Source organism: Heterodontus francisci, chromosome 3 (genome assembly GCF_036365525.1).
Source record: "Heterodontus francisci isolate sHetFra1 chromosome 3, sHetFra1.hap1, whole genome shotgun sequence".
In the NCBI taxonomy this organism is placed as follows: domain Eukaryota; kingdom Metazoa; phylum Chordata; class Chondrichthyes; order Heterodontiformes; family Heterodontidae; genus Heterodontus; species Heterodontus francisci.
In genome coordinates, this window is record NC_090373.1 from 162,030,288 (window position 1) to 162,044,993 (window position 14,706).

At 44.9% G+C, this 14,706-nt stretch overlaps 1 protein-coding gene across 5 annotated transcripts in view; it reads right to left on the reverse strand.

Annotated features, from left to right (window-relative positions):
• ak9 (adenylate kinase 9) overlaps positions 1-14,706 on the reverse strand; it is a 455,773-nt gene that overhangs the window by 40,922 nt on the left and 400,145 nt on the right. For all 5 annotated transcript variants that reach the window (XM_068027233.1, XM_068027231.1, XM_068027230.1 and 2 more), the window contains 3 exons: positions 6,603-6,799; positions 2,119-2,288; positions 1,915-2,013 (listed from right to left, as the gene is read on the reverse strand). In XM_068027233.1, coding sequence (XP_067883334.1) covers positions 1,915-2,013; positions 2,119-2,288; positions 6,603-6,799 — 466 coding nt within the window. The remainder of the gene's footprint in view (positions 1-1,914; positions 2,014-2,118; positions 2,289-6,602; positions 6,800-14,706) is intronic.

The following is a 14,706-nucleotide window of genomic DNA, read 5'->3' on the forward strand; positions in this document are numbered from 1 at the left end:
TGTCACCATTTGCTGTTCTTTGTACCCTACTCATTTTCCAGGATCTGTGCTATTTTTTGCACTTTTGTTTATTTCTTTTAGTTTTATGTTGTCTCTCATGTCTTTGAATGTCCATGGCTATCCTTCTTGGCAAGTAGAGCTCTTGCCCCTTAGGGTATCACATTAAATTCTTTGTTAATTTTCTTCTGTCATTTTAATCATTAACAGATTTGCCCAGTTTACTGGACTGAAATAATAGAAAATGCTGGAAATACTCAGCAGGTAAGGTAGCATCTATAGAGAAAGAAACAGAATTAATGGACTGGATTTTTCATTTGGCTTTGGGACCCTGATGTCAAATGCGGGCCATGACGCTGCACTGTGTCTGGAATAGTCACCCAGCACGATTATTGTAGGATTGGCCAATTAAGGACAGCAGGGGGGCTCCTGATGCCGCAGGGCCAACAGGAAGCCCTCCAGCAGTGAAAGAGAGATAGCCTGCTATTGCAAGTAAGAGAGAGGGTGCCTCAAGATAGAGGCGTCCTCCCAGCACTTTTAAAATTTATAAAAGTGAAAGTGGCCACAGCTGCCAGATCAGCTTTGTGGAGAGGAAGCACAGAGCGGGCTGCAGCTGCAGTGTTGGCCATTTTTTATCATTGGTAGCGGATTTTTTAAAAAAAACAATCCAGTGTGCTGATCGGGAGGCTACCTCCTATCTCGACCGTGTTTCAGCCACTGCAGGCCTTAATAGGCCCCTTAATTGGCTCAAGAGGTTTTCTGGGCCCAACCTGGCTTCCTGGTAAATGGCCGGAAGTGTGGACAGTGCCGGGGAATTGGCACGCTGGTCGGCGGCGGGAAATTCCAGCCCACCCGCCTCTGTTCCCACCCCCATCTTGTATTTCTAGTATTTTCTGTTTTTATTTTAGATTTCCACCAACCACAGTATTTTGCTTTTGTATTACTGTCTTTGTCTCAGCCCATTGAAGTCAGCCTCACCTAAATCTAGATTGTTAGTAGCTGTTTTGCTTTTCTCCCTTCCAAACACTACATTGAACTCGATAACACGGATCGCTATTAAATAAATGTCCATACACCATTAGGCTGTCAATTAAATCTGGCTCATTACTCATTACTAAATCTAATATGGCAAGACCCTTGTTGGTTATAGGGCATATGGCTGCATAAAACTATCCCAAACACACTCAGGAAATTCACTACCTTTCTGATTACCTGGCAACTCTGACAACACTCAAGAAGCTTGACAGCATCCAGGACAAAGTACCCATTTGATTAGCACCCCATCTGCCACCTTAAACATTCACTCCCTCCATCACTGGTGTACCATGGCCGCAGTGTGTACCATCTACAAACACACTGCAGGAAATTGCCAAGACTACATCAACAGCATCTTCCAAACCCATGAACTTCATTGCCTAGAAGAACAAGGGCAGCAGACAGGTAGGAAAACTACCACTTGCACGTTTCCCTGCAGATCACACACCATCCTGACTTAGAAATATATCGTTGTTCCTTCACGGTCGCTGGGTCAAAATCCTGGAACTCACTACCTAATAGCACTGTGGGTGTACCTGTTCACTGCAGCGGATGGGGGATAGACAACAAACCTTGTCAGCAACGCTCACATCCCATCAGCGAATAAAAAAAAACACCCATGGCCACCACCAACAATTTACTGTTGTACTGAAGAGTGTAACATTATTCTAATAGTATATACAACTTTGCCAACAGAATACTTGAATTAATTTAGGTCTTAAAAATGCTCTGTAAATAAATGTGCAGCTGCACCTGTGTGTCAGCATTTGTAAACTTCTGCAATAAAATATAAAGTTACAATAAAATTCAACTCGTATACAAAAGGCTTGAAAATTTGATAATGAGGAAATTTAGGTAAAGATATCATTCGGAGGTATTTACCGCATAAATTTATTACGGTGTTCCTCATCCTGAAAAAGATATATTTTGTCTCTGTACTCAGCAGCGTAATCAATGTGTCCAGGGACCAATGCTTCATATCTGATAGAAGGACCAAAATAGTAGTTAGAAACAGTTCTCTGTCAAGACACTTATACATCTTATAAAGTTTCTTTTTCCTCTAAACAATTGATAAGTTGAATCTACCTCTGTTTTCCATCTAGAAATGTAACTGGACAGTAGCCATGCAATTCTGCATGTTTAGGAAACCTGGCTTTCACTCCAGCTGCAGTAAGCTTTATTGGTAGCATATCAGGTGTCGGAAGAGATTTAGAAGCTAATGGAGGTACAAACATCTCCGGATTGTTCAGGAACATCTGACAACAAATTGAAAAAGTAGACAAATTTAAATTTTTGCATGTTTTGTTTTTATACATTTTTTGTTACCATAGAACCGTTGAATCATAGAAGTGTTACAGCACAGAAAGAGGCCATTCATCCCATCGTATCTGCGGCAGATGAAAAAATGAGCCGCTCAATCTAATCCCACCTTCCAGCACCTGGTTCATAGCCTTGCAGGTTACAGCACTTCAGGTGCAGGTTCAGGTACCTTTTAAATGAGTTGAGGGTTTCTGTCTCCACCATTGATCTGGGCAATGAATTCCAGACACCCACCACCCTCTGGGTGAAAAGGATTTTCCTCATGTCCCCTCTAATCCTGCTACCAATCACCTTAAATCTGTGCCCCCGCTAGGGGAAACAGGCCCTTCCTATCTACTCTATCCAGGCCCCTCATAAATTTGAATACCTCAATTAAGTCACCCCTCAACCTCCTCTGTTCTAAGGAAAACAACCCTAGCTGATCCAATCTTTCCTCATAGCTGCAATTTTCAAGCCCTGGTAACATTCTCGTAAATCTCCTCTGTACTCTCCTCCAGAGCAATTATGTCCGTCCTGTAATGTGGTGACCAGGACTGTACGCAATACTCCAGCTGTGGCCTAACCAGCGTTTTATACAGTTCCAGCATTAAATCCCTGCTTTCGTATTCTATACCTTGGCCAATAAAGGAAAGCATTCCATATGCCTCTTTCACCACTTTATCTACCTGCCCTGCCACCTTCAGGGACCTGTGGACATGCACTCGTTCTCTCACTTCTTCCAACCTTCTCAATATCCTCCCGTTTATTGTGTATTCCCTTGCTTTGTTTGCACTCCCCAAATGCATCACCTCACACTTCTCCGGATTGAATTCCATTTGCCACTTTTCCGCCCACTCAAACAAACCGTTGATATCATTCACTATCAACTACATTACCAATTTTTGTGTCCTCTGCAAATTTCCCAATCATGTCTCCCACATTTAAGTCCAAACCATTAATATATACCACAAATAGTAAAGGATCCAAAACTGAGCCCTATGGAACACCACTGGAAACTGCCTTCCATTCGCAAAAACATCCGTCGACCATTACCCTTTGTTTCCTGTCACTGAACCAATTTTGGATCCAACTTGCCACATTCCCCTATATCCCATGGGCTTTTATTTTTCTGACCAGTATGTCATGTGGTTCCTTGTCAAATGCCTTATTAAAATTCATGTAGACCACATCCACTGCACTACCCTCATCAATCCTCCTTGTTACTTTCTCAAAAATTCAATTGTTCATAAGACACGACTTTCCCTTAATAAATCCATCCTGACTATCCCTGATTAATCCGTGCCTTTCTAAGTGACACGTTATCCTATCTCTCAGAATTGATTCTAATAATTTGCCCACCACTGAGGTCAGACTGACTGGCCGATAATTATTTGGCCTATCCCTCGCACCCTTTTCAAACAATGGTACAACATTCGCAGACCTCCAATCCTCTGGTACCTTGCCTGTATCTACTGAGGATTTGAAAATGATCCTTAGAGCATCTGCTATTTCCTCCCTGGCTTCCTTTAACAACCTAGGATACAATCCATCTGGCCCTGGTGATTTATACAATTTCAAGAATGTCAGACCCTCTAGGACTCTCATTATGCTTATTGTATCTAATGTTTCACACTCCTCTTTTACTACAATGTCTGCATCATCACTCTCCTTTGTGAGACAAATCTACTGGAGTTTTTTGAGGATGTAACTAGTAGAATAGATAAGGGAGAACCAGTGGATGTGGTGTATTTGGATTTTCAGAAGGCTTTGGATAAGGTCCCACATAAGAGATTAGTGTGCAAAATTAAAGCACATGGGATTGGGGGCAATATACTGGTATGGATTGAAAATTGGTTGTCAGACAGAAAACAGACAGTAGGAATAAACGGGTCTTTTTCGGGTGGCAGGCAGTGACTAGTGAGGTACAGCAGGGATCAGTGCTTGGGCCCCGGCTATTCACAATATATATTATTGACTTGGGTGAGGGAACTAAATGTAACATTTCCAAGTTTGCAGACGACACAAAGCTGGGGGGAAATGTGAGCTGTGAGGAGGATGTAAAGAGGCTCCAATGTGATTTGGACAAGTTGGGTGAGTAGGCAAATGCATGGCAGATGCATTATAACATAGATAAATGTGAGGTTATCCACTTTGGTTGTAAAAACAGAAAGGAAGATTATTATCTGAATGGTGATAGATTGGGAAAGGGGGAGGTGCAACGAGACCTGGGTGTCCTTGTACACCAGTCGCTGAAAGCAAGTATTCAGGTACAGCATGCAGTTAGGAAGGCGAATGGTATGTTGGCCTTCATTGCAAGAAGATTTGACCACAGAAGCAAGGATGTCTTACTGCAGTTATACAGGGACTTGGTGAGACCACATCTGGAGTATTGTGTGCAGTTTTGGTCTCCTTATCTGAGGAAGGATGTTCTTGCCAAGGAGGGAGTGCAAAGAAGATTTACTAGGCTGATTCCTGGGATGGCAGGATTGACGTATGAGGAGAGATTGGGTCAACTAGGCCTATATTCACTAGAGTTTAGAAGAATGAGAGGGAATCTCATAGAAACCTATAAAATTCTAACAGGACTAGACAGGCTAGATGTAGGGAGGATGTTCCCGATGGCTGGGGAGTCCAGAACCAGGGGTCACAGTCTCAGGATACAGGGTATGCCATTTAGAACTGAGATGAGGAGAAATTTCTTCACTCAGAGGGTTGTGAACCTGTGTAATTCTCTACCGCAGAAGGCAGTGGAGGCCAAGTCATTAATATATTCAAGAAGGAGATAGATATATTTCTTAATGCCAAAGGGATCAAGGGATATGGGGAGAAAGCGAGAACAGGGTCCTGAATTAGACGATCAGCCATGATCTTTTTTGAATGGCGGAGCAGGCCTGAAGGGCTGAATGGCCTACTCCTGCTCTTATTTTCTATGTGTCTATGTGAAGACAGAGACAGAGTTCTCGTGAAGAACCCTGCCCACATCATCTGCATCTACGCATTAGTTACCTTGTATATCTCTGATAGGCCCTTCCCTTTCCTTAGTTATCCTCTACCTGCCAATATTTTTTTCATGTCCTCTCTTTGCTTTTCTAATTTCCTTTTTTACTTCACCCCTGTACTTTCTATACTCCTCTAGGTTTTCGAAAGTATTACGTTTTTTGTGACTGCTATAAGCTTTCTTTTTCTACGTTATCTTACAATGCCGCTAAAAGTTGAGTGATAGCAATCAACTTAATTTTCCAGAAAGGAAGGCATGAATGTGTTAGACAAAAATATTAAACCCATGAATAAGTTTTTCTTAAAATATAGAACTGTATGTTTGAGATTATCTTTGTATGAATAGATTTAAGTGCTACCTTGTCTCTTTTCTCTTTCACCTATAACTATGCATATTGTATATAACAAGTTTGTGTTATTTGAAATAGGACAAGATACACAAAATTTGCATAAAACTAGACTTCCATATAATTAGCATGACTATACCATTCTTAATATGTATGTAATGGATTTGGCAAAATTTAATTACAAGACCATGCACTTAATGTGCTTATACCAAGAACAAATAGCCTGGAATTTGTTCTGCTGCCTTAACTTTATTGATAGAATCCACCAGCGTGCCTAAAAAGGGGCTTTTGCCACATTTCCACTGTAATTACGGTGGCAGGGTTGGTACAGCTCTGAGAAAATTTCAGGCCAAAATGCACGCACATTTTAATAACTCGCTTAAACAATAACAAACATGTGAGTCCACACCTGAAAACTCAACTCCTTTCTTCCCTCCACGGATGCTACCTGGCCTGCTAAGTGTTTCCAGTATTTAGTTTTTTTTGTAGACTTTCAGCATCTACAGTTTTTTGCTTTTTGTTCACATAGCCAAACCTACTTGGGTTTCAGTGCCAATTGCTTTCACATATTGTGCCATTGATTTAGAATTCCATATATGAACACACATAAGAGAAACAGCTTAACCCAAATATTAACAAAATGATAAATAATAAGGAAATAAATTAAACAATTATACAGCAGGCAGATCTTTGGCATTTCCAATCAATGCATAGGCTACTGAAATGGGAAGCTATTTGAAGATGATAGTATTTAGCACACTATTCCACAGTCTGCTCTGGTTCACCATCATTTATGAAGGTAGAGGCACACTTGAGCTTAAAAGACTGGGCTATAATTTGTGCAAGGATGAGTAAATCTGAAAGATTCTTATTTTCAGTTCTCAATTAATTTTAATTTTTATCTCTGACTACCACAAGCATACTTACATCCAGGGCCTCCTTTGAGGCCATTTTGTAGTAATGTCCTCGGAACTCTGCTGCAAATTCTAATGAAGGGTTGACAGAACAGTCTTCAAGTTCTCCATTTAACTGAAGGCTGACAGGACAGTATTGTTGAAACTCTCCAAGCCGGGACAGTAGCTCAGAGGGTGTAATACATAGACCATCAATACAGGCAGCTTTACCTGTATATGAGAAAATACATTTTTCATTTTAATGTATAATGGCAAGATGGAAAAACCTTTTTAATGAAATAACACCATCAGAAAAGACCTTTACACAAAATACAATCAACAGGTTGCATTCTGAATTTAAAATATAGAAAATAATAACTATTTACCACACATCTATGTTTTATTCTAATAGTACTATTTATTGATACTGTAAATATCAAGGATTAATGACTTTGGGAACAGTATAGGTTAGAGGAAAGTTGGAGTAGTAGAGTGACACAAAGGTGTACATATATAATGAAGCAGAGTTGATTCATATTTAGTATATGTTGGGGAATGAGTAAGGAATTACAGAAACTTACCTTAAAATTAATTATAAATAGCAAGAGATCTCATATGGTGTTGCTCCTGGGAACCAACCATGGTGAGCAGCCAGAAGACTCAAGGGAGTTCCCCCAGAAACAAACTCAACATTTTTAAGGTCAAGATTTGGAACAGTTGCTGCAAAAAGTGTGGCAGTTTGCTGAACACTTGAATTGCATGTGAACACATCAGGGCCTTTAAAGTAATTTTTCATTTACCAACTTATACAAAAATTCCAAGTTTGTTTTGGGTTTGTGTATTGTTGAAAACTGATCATCTCTCACATTCTCTCAAATTCATAGATTTTTTTTTAACCTCAGGGAAAGGTGGGTTGGGAGGGAGTGTTACTAGAAATCCCAAGCACACAGATTCCAGTTTATTCATTTTAATGAGAAAAAGAAAATCACAATTTCCTGTGAGACATGTAACCTTTGAGAGCGGCTTCCTAGTTGAAGCATGGTATTGGTATTCTAGATCTCCTGTGGTGTTGCTGATGGTGAATCAAAGGACATGTTATTTTGCTGTCCCCTGTGACCACATACATGAGGTTTAATTTTTAACTCCAGATCGGTTTACAGTGGGTGAGTAGGAACGCGAGTTAAAAACTCACCCAGCGTTCCAGAAATGAGGCCTGGGCTATTTTAAAACCGGGGCCTCATTCAAATTCCACCGGCCAACTTCCTGCCTGTTTCAGCCGGAAAGTCAGTGGGAAGCAGCAAACAATCGCGGAATTGTTACGTCATCTGCTGATACTAGGTAGGTTGCTAGAGCTGTCTTATGGTACTCTTGTGAACATGGACAAGATAGTGGCGGAGGAAGACAAGCTGTCCTTGTGAGGCCCAGAGGAGCTGGAATGCGTAAAAAGATTGTTGTTTCTCTGGAAGGCTGTCACAGAGTTGGTCTGAATGCAAGTGATAATTTACTGAAATTATGAAGTGCTATATAAATGTATGTTGTTGTTGTAACCATTCATAATCACACAATTGAAGGTATATCATCAGCATACTTTTGAAAACTACTGAAGCTATCATCAAGGTGTACAAGATGTCCTTGGTGGTCCAGTGTTGCTAAGATCTGAATGAAGAAAGTATGTTATATGATGCATTTCCCTCACTTACCTTGTATTATAATATGCATGCCTGTATGTGGGCGGGTATATTATGGGCCTGCCCCAATAGTGCTGTTATCACCAATGAGATTTCTGATGGAGCCGAAAATGGGTGGAACACTGACAGACTATGATTCTGTCCCAAGTTCTGCCCCCATTCTTTGCTGGTAGCCCACTACAAAAGCAGCCCACCAGGTTCCAGGAATTCTGATGCTCCACTCTCCAGGTTCACACATGAAGAATAGCCATTTTGGTGAAGTAGTAACATTTGCCAGCACTGATGAGACCATGGGTGGAATTTTGTGCTGGTGGCAGGTGTCTTAATGTCGGGGGAAACCGACGCCAAGATCCCCACGTTGAGTCTTGTATGGAAGGCCTGCCGAATTTAGTGCCAATCAGGCGCTTAACTGGACAGCAGCGGGCCTTCTGAATGACTTAGGACCCTGTCAGAGGTCCTGGCCTTGCAGAGCTGCCGGCCAATCAGAGGCCTGCAGCTGCCGTGCCACCGCGGAGGTGGTGGCTGCTGCTGTAGCTGCAGCCACTAGACACCGGGGAACGGTGCTGGAACGAGGCTCAAGGTAGGTCAGGGAGGGAGAGGTCTCGCGGGGTGAGGTCACAGGGGAGGTGGTGTCGGCAGCAATGGCAGTGGGGTGGCCCTCAGTGGTCCCCACTTCTTCCCAATTCCGGGTCCCTTGTTCAAGCACTGTGCCTTTGAATGAGGGACCTCCCACCCCACCCCCCTCACCTTGGCAGCCGGGAAGCGGCCTACATGGTTTTTGTGCTGTCCTTCCCATGCGGCGACAGGACCGCCTGCCACACGGGAAATTGCAACTGCAGCAGGAAGAGGCCCTTCATTGGGGTTAATTACTCAGTTAAGGGTCTCAGTTGGTAGCGGGGCAGGAAGGCCATTCACAGGCCTTCCCGCTCAGGACTAAATTTTGATGGAGGCAGGATGGTGACGGGGTCCTCCCCCCGCCACAATCCCACCCGATTTTGTGCTGTCCCCACCTCCAAACCCGCTCTGCGGGAAGAGCATAAAATTCCACCCATGGGCTGGATTTTACAGACCCCCCCCTGATGCGGGGCTCGTGGTGGGGGAGGGGGAGGGGCGGAAAATGCCTCTAGGAGAGGGCCGCCAAGCACCCCGACGCCGGGAGGGCCCAGCCTGATATTGCCGGCCATGGCGAGGCCTTGTGGCGGCCCCCTGCCACTCGGTGACGGGACCCCCATTTACATATTTAAATAAATAGAAATGAATGCATTCATCATACTTCGCTGCCGCCTCCTGTACCGCTGCGCTCTTCCTGCCGCTGGCCGGCACTCCCGCACCTTATTATCCCTATCCGGGGAAATGAGGCGGAACACTTGTGGGGAGGAGGGAGGACGTAAGTTTCTCAGTGCGGGAGGAGGGAGAAAGGAGTCAAAGTAACATAATTGGTGTTGGAGATGGTGGGAAGGGTTTCAGGTTAATGTTTATGCACTTTGGGGGGGGGGGGGGGATGGTCAGGTGGACAAAGTAAGTGTTTTGGAGGGGGGAGAGGGCAAGTAATTAATTTAATTGTTACTGGGCGGGGGGGTGGGGGGTGGGAGAGGGGCAAAATAAATGTATTTAATTTTTTTAATTCACTTTAGCTTTAAATATTTAAATTGACCAGTAGGGCTCAAAGAACTTTAAAAATGGCCTCAGTGCCTGCGCACGTGATCGGGGGGGGAGGTCGCCCCGGCTATTTAAATGAGGTGCCATGCTTAGGATCGCGGTGGCTCCATGATGTGCAGCCCGCATGGGCAGGTTGCCATTGGCAGCGGGAAGATAAAATTCAACCCCATATCTCAATAAGACTCAGCAGCCATGAAATTTGGCTCCATTGTGCTGCTAGTTCCAGTGCTACAGAAGTCTGAAACTTTAAAAATGTTGGCCGGAATGCTTCTGGTCACTTCTGATGTGGTCTGTGCAGCATGCCCTGACTGTAAGGGCACTGGTACTGGAGTGCCATTGCATGTACAGAAGCATACAAAGTGGGTGGATCATGACATTCGTGTCTAATGCTGATTTGGCTCCTGATCTGCTATTTTGGACTGGGCAAGTCCTGTTAATGCTGTATCTTAATCAGTCCCAACTGAACATGTGTTCATCTGCAGAAGGGACCCCCAACTGGCGCTATTTAATGGGATTGCCATTCAACTTTCAGGTGTGTTGTTTTTGACTTAGTTTAGCTGCTGCAGAGTTAGTGGAAGTACTGTGTTGAGTGATATTAGAGGAGTTGACAGAGTTTTTGTATTTACTGGGGAGTAGTGCTGGATTCTGGTAGGGAGATCAAAGAAGTTGGAAGGCCTGTTAGAAGATACTACCGGCTTTCAGTAACGGGGTTACATTTCCTCCTGGCTATAGCATGACGGAGATGGAGCACAGGCAGCAGAGAGGGGAAGCTGTAAGCACCAAGGGTCCTCAGAGAGCACTTCTACTTTCACCTCAACCAGGAGCAGTCTGAGGTGCCTAACTTTCACCAAGGTGTCACCTTATTTTTTATTCATTCATGTAGGCGTCACTGGCTATGCCAGCATTTATTGCCCATCCCTAGCTGCCCTTGAGAAGGTGGTGGTGAACTGCCTTCTTGAACCACTGCAGTCCATGTGAGGTAGGTACACCCACAGTGCTGTTAGGAAGGGAGTTTCAGGATTTTGACCCAGCAACAGTGAAGGAACGGTGATATAGTTCCAAGTCAGGATGGTGTGTGACTTGGACGGGAACTTGCAGGTGGTGATGTTCCCATGCATCTGCTGCTCTTGTACTTCAAGGTGGTTGTACAGGTCGCGGGTTTGGAAGGTGCTGTGTATGGAGCCTTGGTGCGTTGCTGCAGTGCATCTTGTAGATGGTACACACTGCTGCCACTGTGCATCGGTGGTGGAGGAAGTGAATGTTTGTGGATGGTGTGCCAATCAAGCAGGCTGCGTTGTTCTGGATGGTGTCGAGCTTCTTGAGTGTTGCTGGAGCTGCACCCATCCAGGCAAGTGGATCCATTACACTCCTGACGTGCCCTGTAGATGGTGGACAGGCTTTGGAGAGTCAGGAGATGAGTTACTCATCGCAGGATTCCTAGACTCTGACCTGCTTTTGTAGCCACGGTATTTATATGGCTACTCCAGTTTAGTTTCTGGTCAATGGTAGCCCCTCGGATGTTGACAGTGGGGGATTCAGCGATGGTAATGCCATTGAATGTCAAGGGGAGATGGTCATTGCCTGGCACTTGTGTTGCGCAAATGTTACTTGCCACTTATCAGCCCAAGACTGGATATTGTCCAGGTCTTGCTGCATTTCTGCACGGTCTGCTTCAGTATCTGAGGAGTTGCGAATGGTGCTGAACATTGTGCAATCAGCAAACGTCCCCACCTCTGACCTTATGACTGACGGAAGGTCATTGATGAAGCAGCTGAAGACGGTTGGGCCTAGGACACTACCCTGAGGAACATCTGCAGTGATGTCCTGGAGCTCAGATGATTGACCTCCAACAACCACAGCCATCTTCCTTTGCGCTAGGCATGACTCCAACCAGCAGAGAGTTTTCCCCCCGATTCCCATTGACTCCAGTTTTGCTAGGGCTCCTTGATGCCATACTCGGTCAAATGCTGCCTTGATGTCAAGGGCAGTCACTCTCACCTCACCTCTTCAGCTCCTTTGTCCATATTTGAACCAAGGCTGTAATGAGGTCAGGAGCTGAGTGGCCCTGGCGGAACCCAAACTGAGCATCACTGAGCAGGTTATTGCTAAGCAAGTGCCGCTTGATGGCACTGTTGATGACACCTTCCATCACTTTACTGATGATTGAGAGTAGACTGATGGGGTGGTAATTTGCCGGGTTGGACTTGCCCTGCTTTTTGTGTACAGGACATACCTGGGCAATTTTCCACATTGCCAGATAGATGCCAGTGTTGTAGCTATACTGGAACAGCTTGGCTAGGAATGCGGCAGTTCTGGAGCACAGGTCTTCAGTACTATTGCCGGAATATTGTCAGGACCCATAGCCTTTGCAGTATCCAGTGCCTTCAGTCGTTTCTTGATATCACACAGAGTGAATCGAATTAGCTGAAGTCTGGCATCTGTGATGCTGGGGACTTCAGGAGGGGGCCGAGATGGATCATCAACTCGGCACTTCTGGCTGAAGATTGTTGCACTAACTGTGGTTAACCCCATGGCGCTCAACTTCTACGTCTCAGGTTCTTTCCAGGTGGGAATGGGTGACATTTCCAATATTTCACACTTTGCTGTGCATCGCTGAATCTGAGAGGTGACAGAGACCCTGTACAGAAGGAGAGGGGATTTCATTGTCTTCTCTCTTACTAGAGAGAAGCAGGAGGAGCAAGCACGTGGCTTTGCCAGGTTGGTGGGATTTCCAGTGGTGTAGCATGCCATCGACTGTACACATGTGGCTTTGCAGGCCCCACATATGAATGCTGAGTTTATGTGTCACTAAGCCCAGAAGGTCCTCTTGGTGAATGCCTGCTCTCCTGGCAGCAGTTACAATGCATTCATCCTTTACCAATCAGCCATATCTGCCATCTTTGAGACACCAAAAAGAACCAGCTGGCTGCTGGGTGATAAAGGATATCTGCTCTACATGTAGCTCATGATTCCTCTCTGCCACCCAACCAGGCATGGGACAACATACAAATGAGAGCCATGCTGCACCCAGGAACATCATGGAGCAAACCACTGGCATCCTGATACAACAGTTCCTCTGCCTGGACTGCTTGGGCGGGAGCCCTTCAGTACTCACCAGACAGGATCTACAAGTTTGTCGTGATTTGTTGCATCCTCCACAACCTTGCTCTAGTGAAGGAGCAGCCCTTGCCACTGGGAATCTTGGGAGGATGAGGAAAAGAAGGAAGAACACAAGAACACAAAAACATAAGAACACAAAAAATAGAAGTAGTAGACCATATGGCCCCTCGAGCCTACTCCACCATTCAATACGATCATGGCTGATCTTGGGCTTCAATTCCACTTTCCTGCCTGCTCCCCATATCCCTTGATTCTCTGCGAGACCAAAAATCTATCTATCCCAGCCTTAAATGTATTCAATGATGGAGCATCCACAATCTTCTGGGGTAGAGAATTCCAAAGATTCACAACCTTTTGAATGTAGCAATTTCTCCTCATCTCAGTCCTGAAGAGGAGGAGAAGAAGAAGGAAAGGAAGAGAAAGAGGAGGAAGAGGAGGAGGGAGGAGGCACATGGGGGCCCTTTGCTTTGGACGGGCTGTCCCTGAATGGATACTCAGACACAGGTTCCCAACATCACAGTTGCTCCACAATTCCCCACCTTTCAATTCATTTGCTACATACCATTATAGTCCTCTTGGCCAAAATCCTAAAATATAAGCTGCCACCATAAAAACTTTATCCAACAACACTTCTAATAATACATACAAAACTGAACTATATCACTCATGTGCATTCCCTTAGTGCCTGTCTTGCAGGTGCCTTTGCCTGCCCTTATGGTCCTATGCAGTGATATACCAGCACAGTTGGTGGAAGGCTGCTGACTTTCTTTGGAGGAGACTGCAGATGGAATTGCAGGATGACCTTGAGCACCTCTGGGCCTTCAGGATTCTGTCTTTGGGCTGCACCACCTCGGCATGGGTGGCAGCAATCTGGACTGGCTGGCTGAGATGTACTGGCGGGGTGGCTATGGGGGAAGCACAAAGATTGTCATCCTGAGAGAACAGCACTTTTGTGCTCCATGGAGCCACTGGCACACTCTCTGGGTGGCATTTCAGCATTTCTGGTAATATGCCTAAGTTGGATTGCTATGAGAGCCTGCATGCCCCTCTGTTGTACATTGGTATAGGCAGCCAACAGTCTGAGCCTGCATGGCACCAATCTAAGCTTGCATGGCAATAAGCATGGAACTCAAGACGTCAGTCTAAGCTTCCACTGCAGCACTGACATTGGGGGGCTCCTGCCTCTGTTGCAATGGAAGCTGAGAGTTTGGCCACCAGACATCGCATCACGGGTGGGTCCACAAGTGCTGTCATGGAGTTGGCCACATTTCCACTCTGGAAAGGATAGGTTCCAAGCTAAGTGCAAAGCTCTATGCCAGGTTGAAGTTGGACTCCTCCGTGTTCTTTGACAGTGACAAGGGGCACTGTGGCATGCCTGCCAATGGTCCAAGCACTTCTGTGTGCATGCCCATCAGCACTTTCCGATATGCTGTCCCATTGAGGTCCTCATCTGAGTCCTCTGCAGCAGAATTTGTCTGCAATCTTGCCCTTCAGTGAGCTGGCATATTCTTAATACCTAAATAGTTTGCTTTGTTCAGATTTACTACCCTAATTTCAGGCTTAACTAAATCACTTTCAAACTCAGTCTTCTCTAGAGACTCCTTTACTACAAGTTTATCGATCAACCCTTCCTCATTGTACAATACTGGACCTAGAATAGGCTGTTCCCTA